This window comes from Rhipicephalus microplus, unplaced genomic scaffold (assembly GCF_043290135.1).
Source record: "Rhipicephalus microplus isolate Deutch F79 unplaced genomic scaffold, USDA_Rmic scaffold_511, whole genome shotgun sequence".
Taxonomy (NCBI): domain Eukaryota; kingdom Metazoa; phylum Arthropoda; class Arachnida; order Ixodida; family Ixodidae; genus Rhipicephalus; species Rhipicephalus microplus.
In genome coordinates, this window is record NW_027465072.1 from 50380 (window position 1) to 60678 (window position 10299).

At 45.2% G+C, this 10299-nt stretch overlaps 2 protein-coding genes across 2 annotated transcripts in view; both read left to right on the top strand.

Moving 5' to 3' along the window:
• LOC142794842 (uncharacterized) overlaps positions 1-6206 on the top strand; it is a 27173-nt gene extending 20967 nt beyond the window's left edge. Inside the window, exons 5-8 of the mRNA XM_075885956.1 lie at positions 487-824; positions 2366-2494; positions 3423-3630; positions 6075-6206. Of these exons, the coding sequence (XP_075742071.1) occupies positions 487-824; positions 2366-2494; positions 3423-3630; positions 6075-6206 (807 nt within the window). The remainder of the gene's footprint in view (positions 1-486; positions 825-2365; positions 2495-3422; positions 3631-6074) is intronic.
• On the top strand, positions 6081-9260 carry LOC142794843 (uncharacterized). Its single transcript, XM_075885957.1, has 3 exons — positions 6081-6270; positions 7550-7792; positions 8833-9260. The coding sequence occupies exons 1-3, from the start codon at positions 6217-6219 to the stop codon at positions 9100-9102; spliced, it is 567 nt and encodes a 188-aa protein (XP_075742072.1). The 5' UTR covers positions 6081-6216; the 3' UTR covers positions 9103-9260.
• The last annotated feature ends 1039 nt before the right edge of the window (positions 9261-10299 follow it).

A 10299-nucleotide genomic window follows, 5' to 3' on the forward strand; every position in this document is an offset into this window, starting at 1 on the left:
AAGAATAACGGTCAACGAATGTCTGCACGTTGTCTTTGTGCCTGTATGTAGAGACAGACCTGTACCTTTCCGACCGGATCACCATTTATGCCACGGAGCCATAGCACTCATATAAGGAAGTAGTAACTATACGCAGCAAAAGATAAAACCTAACTACTGCCTCGAATTCAGCCACCGTTCAGATTATCTCTTTTTGGTTATTTCTACCTGCTCAAAGCGAATTTTGGCCTAAAGGTTCCCAGACTTGAATGCTTTGAAAACCTCAGCCTCGTCACCTTGTACTGTACAGTAAAGCTTTTACTGAAAAATTCGAGGTGTTCAACTTGTCGTTAGCTTCCACGCTCTTGACAGAACTTGCACAATAATTGTCTTCATTGTATTGTGACCATATGCCCAATTACTCGCAGCTTTGCTCTCCAGAATACCCGCTGTACGTATTAGCCGTGTCAGTGGCCTGCAATATAAAGCGGAACGTAACCGTTCCAGGAACACATCTACAAGCCGATGGACGCTGACAGCATGTTCCGGCAAACTCCGTGTTCAACGCCGATGTGCCGCTGGCTGCAGTCCCTCCTGAACAGTGGTGGCTCGCAAAGAAGGGAAGCCGCAAACAGGAACCGACCCTGCACCGACTTCTACCGTCATGTTTGCGAAGCGAAGACACGGTCCCCATACAAGATCGGCTCGGACAAGCTCATGGACAGCATGCGTCGCATCATAAGCCGTCACAAGACCAAGGACGGTGCCCTGCCCGCAAACTCTGACTCCCTTTTCAAGCGTTGCATGGAAGGCGTGGATCTCATGATAAAGGACCACATCAGATAGTGAGTTTTCTTCTCCTTCAATCACCTGTCTTCGTAGACACACGTAGGATATCCAGATCACACAGGGGATGTCTTTTTAACAGCATAAATGCATTGTACAATCTTCTTCAGTAACGCATAATGTGTCACAAGTACAAAGATTCCTGAGCTGAGGTTGCGCAAAGCAGAAAAAAGATTCACACCATATCCATTCAGGGAACGATGTCCAATGAGGCGAATCATTCGTTCGTTCGTCCATCTGTCCGTCCGGGCTTCCGTGCGCGCGTCCGTGCGTCTGTCTTTCTTTCCATCCATCTGTCTATTGGGCCGTCCATCTGTCCGTCCATGCGTCAACTATATGAAAACCACTAACAACATGTAGTGATAATTTTTCCAAAGATATATACACACAACGCAATCTATTGAGTAGTTCATAAACTAGAGGTGGCTACATATTACATCGACTACAACCGCTACTATTACTTCCACAGAGGAAGGAACGACCCACAGCCTAGCACCTTCACTCCTTAAAAAAAAAAACGTTATACACTCTTGAAAGCCAAAGATATAGGCTGTGCTATTTCGAACAAGTAGAATGCAACATGTTTTAGTTACCTTCGATCAATGCTTCGATCATACTACAAGATATTGCATTCGTCAATCATAATTACTATACTTGTGGTTTCTCATTTAGCATGCAATGATGCTCTAATTTGTGCCTTGTTCGGAGAAGAAGGTGTATTCGGCGCGTACCTGCGAGAAATGCGTGATGGGGTGTACGGTCAGTTTGCTAAGTCACTCATAGACAAGCTTCAGGGAAAAAAAAATCAGTCGAAAAGATTAACGTACAGATGCTATAAAAACAAGAGAAAAAACATGGCGAGCACATTTACAAACCACGTCAGGGGCGTGACTTGGACGCCTATGCACTTGGACGTAAGCTGAAGCTGTTTACTATAAAAAAAATCAACCACCTTTATAGAGTGGTTGAGGGTGAGGTTGAAGCTCCGGAGGTTTTTCAGTGACACTGTGAATCCTCCGAGAACATCGCCGCTTCCCGCTCTCGCATTCCGGGATCCGCTTCTCGTTAAGTACGCGCTTCGCGGCGGCATCCTTGGCGCGAGCCCTCTCGATATACACCCGGCGCCGTGCTTGCGATCTAACACGTACGGTAAGAATCCATGAGATGGAGAGATAACGGGCACACCAGTGGTCCCCAGCGCAGCAGCCAATCAAAGAGCAGCTGCTCCTCCAATGCCATCTTGTGTCCATTCACCAAACTGTCATATTTCAAACATCTATATGTTTGGGGGAGGGGGGACTCCCCCTCCCCCCCCCCCAGATCATAAGAAGCTTCATCCCTAAAATCACACGCACCTTCTGATAAATTTGCAACATCTTGACACATTTTTTACAAATGCTTCATAACTTCCACACCGCATAATTATTTTTTTACGTATAAAAGCATTCGTACTATACACGCTCCGAGAGAATCTATGCTAAAGCAACGATTCAAATATTTTTTTGAAACTTCTCTCGTGCTTTCCATTGTCATTTTGCAGCGATTGGGACGAGAAAAAGCTAGATGGTTGTACCTCCAACTTTCCCAAGACGCCATTGACCTTATCGGAGCGATTCTTCAAGTCCGGTCGCCGTCGCACCATGCCGGAGTTCTTCGATTACATCAAAAGGTACACAACCAATGCATTCCGCGTGACAGTAGCATGTGCTGCAAGAAAAAATTTGAAGACTTGCATTTATCAACAAAAAAAATGTGAAAAGCCATCCCCCATTAAGTGTCCTGGTTCACAACCATTACTGATTATTTGCGATTGCAAATACTGCGTAGCCCTAACCCCAATAGTGCGACTGAACTTGGGTGGAAAGTACGGGTAATGGTGAAAAAAATGTATAGATGCAAGTAGTAGCCCTAACATATTATTTCAATTCTTGATCAGTTCAGCCGAGTGAAATACGTTAATTGCGTGGAGCTGCATGAAAACCACTTGTGTCATACCGCACAGAGGCAAAAACGTACAATGTCGATTCATTTTTTCTTTTCTAAATAGCGCCAATCTAGTTACGCTAGTAAAGTTCAGTATGCACAATGCGAATATAACTAAGCAATTGACAATTGAATCTACATTTATGGAAAATAAAGTTACCGACGTTTCGCTTCTGTCACTTTCTCATACATGAGTATCGAAACGGGAAGGCAGTGAGAAGCATCATAACATACCACAACGCTTTACTACTAAATAATTATGAGGATTCACAGTACACGTTTTACAGAACTTTCATCCGTTGGACATAAACACGTTATAAAAAAATACGCGAAATGCTGATGGGTGACAAATAAGACAATCATGTATTGTGGAGTTATTGTTTCTGTCTTGTTTCGCGGCAAATGGTGGCTGTAGAGTTATTTTCGACCTCATATTTTCTGACATGTTTTCTAATACTCACTGATTGCCTGATGGTGTAGTGCATGGTGCTCGTCACTTTTATTCCCACGACGTCTGTGACTATAAAGATGCCTACGCAATTCAAATACGTACACGTGAGGTCTTTGTTACAACTGAAGTAGGTGCCGCGTTTGCTCCTTAATGCTTTGTGCAGCCTTACAAACAACCTTAGCCTCGACGACTCCACTGAACCCGCTTCGGGCTTCTTCACACGTGAATGGATTCCAGCCGCCTGCCAATGGGTCGCCCGCGCTGCCCGGTGTCACTACGCCATAGACCTGGCAATGGAGTCCGGAGAGCACCTGGACCGATACCAGCTGTACTGGAAGGTCATCTACTTCTCGCCCCTCCTGGGACCTATGGTGCGTATATTCGCACGTCTTTTCACCCTCACCATTAACGATCGCGTAGTAGAATTGCAAGCCCTATTTTGGCCAGGGAAGACAAAGGTTTTTACTGAAGAACCAACTTTCGAATCTCCGATAGATAAGCCTGCTTGCGATTTCAATTTCTATTGGGTCAAACTACCTTCGGAAAACATTGTTCTTCACAACTGTGATGTCACCGATGGCAAAAACGAGCCGAGAGTGTGCACATAATTGTTATCGCAGTAAAAAAGGAGCCTTTTGAGATAACTTATTGTATCATTCATAGCATATCGGTGTGAGTGGATACTGCCTAATCAAGATGGACAGACATGCATTGCGCAATATTCCTCATACAAAAATAATGAAATGAAGTTATCAATCTAAGCTAAGTAACTACATTAAACTTACAGAATACTTAAAAATTGTTGAGCAAAAATAGTTCGACTGCATTCGACTTAAACGTAGTGGTGGACAAATTATACGAAGACCTAGAAATACACACTGCGCAGGCAATATTTTAACTTCACTGATGTGGCTCCGGGTATTGCTGACACAGGCAAACCGAATCTTCGAAGCAGTGTTTGACGAACCACCAAAAGCACGTGTTCAGGCTTGCTTCAACCTGATGGAAGATCACTACATCACCAACACTACAAAAACTGCCCGTCTCGCTCTCAAGCATGCCGTGCGGCGGCCCCATGACATCCTCTCCAAGGTGTCCTGGCTGCTCCGCTGGGCACTGAGGGATCGCGTGCCGAGGTGGCTTTCTCGCCGCAACAGGCAAGGTCCTTTAAGATCGATGGTTTCTACGTGAACTAGTTGCTCTATGTCATGAATGGCGAAACGGCAGAAACGATGGACAAGTGAAATGACAAATGCCATAAAACGCTCACTAATAATATACAATTTTTATGCTGAAAATTATACTGTATGTACAAGGCACGCAACGTGAAATAACATAGAAGATTCGAGCGTTGGGCGAGTTGACATTGCCTTATAAACGGCGAGTTGGTATTGCATTTTTATTCACAATGAAATGACTAATAGACGCAATGGTGAGGAGGGGTGCACAACGCTACCAGCTTGTGCCATGAGAGGGCATAGAAGTTAGTTAATTATATAAAGTATCTCCGTGTGCGTCCGCGAAGTCATGAGATAGCATCGTCAAGCCTTCCTGTGGTACCTAGTTGTGTGCCTGATATGTGTTGTGCTATTTCCCGTAAACACAGACAGGTAACGGTTAGACGTTCTATATGTCCCATCGTTCACTCGTCCCGTCGTTCGTGCACCATCATTATGATATCTTGATCGGTGGTGAGTTTAGCGTATACTTTGGAACATGTCGAAGCAGTATATTTCGAAGCATGGCATCTGTCCACGACTACACTTCCTAACGAAGGAGTATCTATATACTTCCTTCGTATGATGATGCCTTAGTATTTCAACGTGATGGGAAAGAGTGGAGAAACAGCGCTGCAGTGGTGTCCTTGTCTGCCTTGTTTGCGGGCGTCTCACAAAGTACACTTTGCGCTGGTTAAATGCTGAACAGTATACTTCTTCAATGGTGCTCAATGACGTCTCGAGTCTGCGAAACATTCTTAGCCGTGCATGGTCGTATATAGACGCTTAGTTTACATGTAGTTACTGAATTCAGACATATTTTGATACATTATGTAAAAGAATTTCACAACAAAAGACGCAACATTTTAATTTCACTTCTGACTGCGGTACTTCTGAATTCAACAAACTGATAGACATACTGACGAGTGCGACCGTATATTTGTCGTCTTAACGTGCACTCCTGTCACATGTAAACTAAATTTGAAATGAAATGACCGCATCAAATGTTTGCTATACCGTACCATGCGCGTTTTAAGGGCAGAGGTGATTTAACGAATAATTGTTCAAGTTGGTGTTTAATTGAACAGGGTTCTCAGGACATGGTGTTCGCCTAAAAAATATTAGTTGTTAGCACACTCTGAACTGCGTGAACGTGTTGCGTTCTTTCGGTCACCGTGCATAGAAGAATAATGTATACTTATGTACGCCGATATCGTTTGCCATCACTGCTTGCTGAGCTGTAATCAGCTGGGAAGCTTCGTAAAGCTCTCGGGAGACTTTTCTTCCCAAGCCTTCTACTCTCTGAAGTGGTCAAGTAAATGATTGATTGATTGATTGATTGCGCTTCTATTATTGTGTGCCTATACGGCCCCATACGAGCACATTACATCATGCAACGTAGCCACGCGATATGTCACCAGAACATGGTAACACTTGGCCGTCAAGGACAAGATGAAGACCATTAACTTTCGCGGAAATGAAAACTGCTCGTGCAGGTAGAGAAATCATTGTAATTTATAGGTTGAAATTGCTGAGACACTTCTTCTATGCCGGGTGCGTTGTGATGAGCATTTGTGAACAATCGCCTCATATGCCAGAAACAACACCATCGTGCAAGACACAGATGTCTCCAGGGCAGTCGCAGGTGCCGGGGCAGCGGCCAAGCTGGAGATCGAGCACTTCAACGAATCCATTGCTCTGGAGGTTCGGAGACACCTCGAAGTGGTTGACGCCGAGTTCATGAACAGTATGCGTCACCGCGAGGTTCCGTTGATGTCCCTCTTCACTGCCGATGTACGTACCTTCATAAACCAATTGCATCTGACATCCGACCATTTTCAACAACATGTTCAAAGTAAACTATACCTTATAATGTTTAAGGTCACATACCTTAGTGTGAGAAATTTAGGGTAGATTGAATCAGACGATGCTTACTGGCTCACTATGAACGCTGATTTGAACTCAGTAATGCCCATTTATAGCATTGGAAGCCATGAAAAAAAAGGGCATGGCCGCCTACACGTAGCTTGGGGCCTCGCAGTGTTTAAAGAGCCCTTACCAAGTGCGCTTTCTATAAACGAAAGCTTTCCGCCTGCCTATTACACATTAATTTCAGTACCACTGGCCTTTTACCCTCAGTGCTCAAACTCGTGGCCCATACTACGGCAAAGACACAGCTAGTTGAGCGAAGCAACAGTTAAGAAAATTCAAGCTTGAAGAGATGAGAAATTTTCTAGCAGGGGGTGTCACTGGCGCTTACCTTCCGACTTGCAATCTTGCCTTCTCGAAGGCAGTTGCGGCATTGAAGACCAGAAAATTCTACAGGAGTGGTGTTATAAAAAGCGGCTAGTTTGTGTTTCGACGTTTCCATTTGTCTCGTCGGTGCTCCTTGTTGCGCAAGAAAGGGTACAACTAAAATTTGAAGTGAAATGGTCATTATACGTGGCCTTCAAGAATAATTGTGACTCCTACTAGGGACGCAAGCAGCTGCCGAAGACACCAGAACTTGTGTAATTAGGCTGGGGATATTAAAATTTTTAATGAATAAGCATAAAGAGTTCTCACTTTTGCTTTCACTTAGAGTGCGTTTTTGTGATGTAACGTTCCTTCAGATTTTTACCAATGGCAGCGCACATAGGCTAGAAGAGCAACACTAGGAACGGAAAAGACGCACTAAATCCTTTGTTCCGGTGTGTTTCTTGTTTCGCGTCGTCCTTTCAGCCAGTATGCTGTGCCACATGCTTTGCTGATTAACCGAACAGCCCATTTTATTCTTAGTTGAGCGATAGTATGTGCATATTACTTGTTTTAAATACCTGATAGGCAGTTTTGAAAATTCTACAAACCGTGCGAATCGCCAAATCCTAACACATAACTGGAATATGGACATAGGTGAAAGCGTTAAACAAAGACCTAAGAAAGTGAAAATATATTTGATTTGATGTTTGGTTGCTGGCTTCTCATCAGTCAAATTTTTCGGGATTTTGGAAGATTCGTTTACACTGACCTGACTAGATTTATTGAGACTCTCAACTTCACAAAATCTGGGTGCCTATGTTTTCTGTTCTCACAGACTCAGTACGTGAAGAAGCGCAAGGCCGTCGTGGCATCCCCTGGTCTGGTGAGCGTCATAATGAACGTCACACACAGCGCGGATCCCATCGCTACTCTTCTCATTGGAGCACCCGTCATGCGAGCCATGGTACCACGTCGCCAGGGCGCGTACAGGTGGAGATGGGCTAACCAGCATCACCTGAACCAGGCTACCCGCTGTGTCGAGAATAAGATGGCATCGAGCAAGGCGATAGCCGAAAGGGTGAGTTCTGGTGAAATCGCGTTTGAACCTTGTTCTGTTCCTCTATTTTATCCGTTCTACGACTGTATAGCGTTGCTTCACGACCGTGGCCACTGCATTTTCGATGGACTCAAAACACTTTTCGCCGGTGTATTTACGTTTAACTGTGTGTTAAGGAACCCCGGGTGGTCGAAATTTCTGGTTCCTTCCACCAGGGCGTTTCCCATCACTATAACGTGTTTTTAAGATGTTACACAACAGTAGGCTTCACCCGTTCAGTAACAGTCAGTGTAAGCTGCGACACGCAACATTGATGTGGTATAAGACAAATAACAGAGGTAGCTAATGAGTTAGTTACAAGTTTATCCTTTCCTAGTTATCTTTATTGCTAGGGTAAGTGTTTATTTCAACACAATTTGGTTGAAAAGATGTGGTTATTTTGGCACATTGATACGGGAACACGTGAAGGAATACTTCACATTTTTATCCGGTTACGCAACGAATCGTGCTTGTATTAGACGTGCGCAAAAGGTGGGTCGGAAGCGGGCGAAGTGCACAGAAGGGGTTGCCAATAAGACTTGCTTCTTTTTTTTTTTTGTCAAAACTGCCCAGTCAATTACTCCGCAGGTTTCTTCGTAGAAAATTTTTACAGCAGTGGGGGCCAAGAACTCTCAATGTTTAATAGCAAAAACTGTTCAGGTGCATACCAGCTTCAGCCCTGCCAAACTAGAAAGCAAAGGCAGTTCGTATTGAGTAGCTTGTCATTCCTTTATTAGCACATTTGCATTTATTGCAAGTTTTTCTTCGCTTTAAAATGCGTATACAAAGGGGGAAGGTGCTACTTATCGGTGATGCTTTGTTCGCACCCCACTCTGCTTGAGCACCATTTGTCAATTATTAAAAAATTGTAGGGCATCAGCATGACTAGGGCACATTTGGTGCGAACTCCTGTGGCGATTGTTTTAGACGATACTACCCGAAAGTTACACCCTAATAGAGCTTCTTCCAGGACTTTCTCAACTAACACACCTGACTTGTTCGTACACCCAACCTCATCCCAGGTTAAAACCGAGACAGCCGTCCTGGAGCCATTGTTCGACGCCTACCGACGAAGCCTCGCCGATGAAATAGGCCTTGGAGTGCGCCTCACGCAGCAGTACAGCAACAACGAGTTGTTCTACGTGTTGTGGGCCCAGGGCCACTGCGATGACCCGCTAGCCGAAGTGGTCGTCAATGGTGTTGCCAACAACTCCGCCCACTTCGCCAAAACTTTCGGGTGCTCTCGCGGCGACAAGCTGTGGTCCGAGGACAAGTGCACCTTTTGGACATAGATCACCCCTGTCATCTTTGTTATGTATCCGTGTTTTTTTTCTTCCAAACGCTTGTTGCTCGTTTCAATTTTGGGACCATTTTTATTGCTTGCATATACTGCTATAAAAATGCACTTAGGCTAACCGAATACTTATTAATGGCTGGTTCATCCGGTGGCACAGCCAGAAATATTTTTTGGGCGGGGGGGGGGGGGGGAGTGGAGAGGAGGCGAACAAGGCCGCTTTGTTACGTGTTTCTGCCTTCATTCTGGTGCCCCCAGCACTCTGTTGTCCCCGAAGCCTTCTTCGATTTGCTATTCCTACACCACTGGTTGACAGAAAATTACTTCACGATACGTCGAGTTAAGCGTTTCAGCTCTTCTGCGCCGCTGAGCAGCCATTTCACTCTCCTTCTTCATGGCTATACCACACTGGCAAACGTCCCGCTACATATATGTAGCGCCGTTGCCGACTCGACCAGAGAGAGCAGCGCGGCTCGAGGTGCAACAGCCATGGGGTACGATCAAATTGCGTCTGCCGCGGCCATGCCATCATTCCTCTGGAATGCGCAGAGCAGCGAGGCGCGCGTAGTGACTGCTCCTGGCGCCTGCGCAGCACTGCTCTTGTACATGCACGCAAAGCCGCTTTGGCTCAGCCAATGAAGTCATGCGGATTCACTTTTTACGTCATCTTCTTGCCTCCGAGAAAGCTTACTCATGAGTGTAGCTAACGTTAAGGATGGCTCCGCCGAAATTTCTTTCGCAGATGACCATTCCTCCACCCGTACAGCTGTGAAGCACGTTCGGAACGCGGACGACACGCCCCAGAGAACGAAAAAAAAAAGAAAAAAAACGTAGCACCACTACTTGAAAAGAGAGCCGCCCACTTCGAATGTTTAAGATGTTCCTCGCGCATTGCGTGGGCTGTTAGTCTTAAACTGACGCTTTTATTTGCTTCGAGTCTGTATCCGAAAGCTTCACCGACAACGTATTCATGACAATGTGGCACCGTTACCGAGAGCCGTACTTGTTTTCTCTGAACTCTAGGCTTAGCCAGTGTTTCTACAAGCAGGACATGAGTTCGGTGATCTGTGGTAGCCCGAGTGCTACCGAATCTCGGAAGTCGTACTAGGTACGAATGCTCGCTTTTTCTATTCCTTTCTAGATGGCGAGAGCAGCCTGAGAGTCGAAAACCTATTCATCACTAGGAAATTTATGC

Excerpts from the sequence above, each read along its gene's own strand:
- LOC142794843 (XM_075885957.1), top strand. The coding sequence starts at position 6,217 with ATGAACAGTATGCGTCACCGCGAGGTTCCGTTGATGTCCCTCTTCACT. Across the intron at positions 6,271-7,549 it reads TGTCCCTCTTCACTGCCGAT|ACTCAGTACGTGAAGAAGCG; the intron begins GTACGTACCTTC and ends CTGTTCTCACAG. Across the intron at positions 7,793-8,832 it reads GCAAGGCGATAGCCGAAAGG|GTTAAAACCGAGACAGCCGT; the intron begins GTGAGTTCTGGT and ends ACCTCATCCCAG.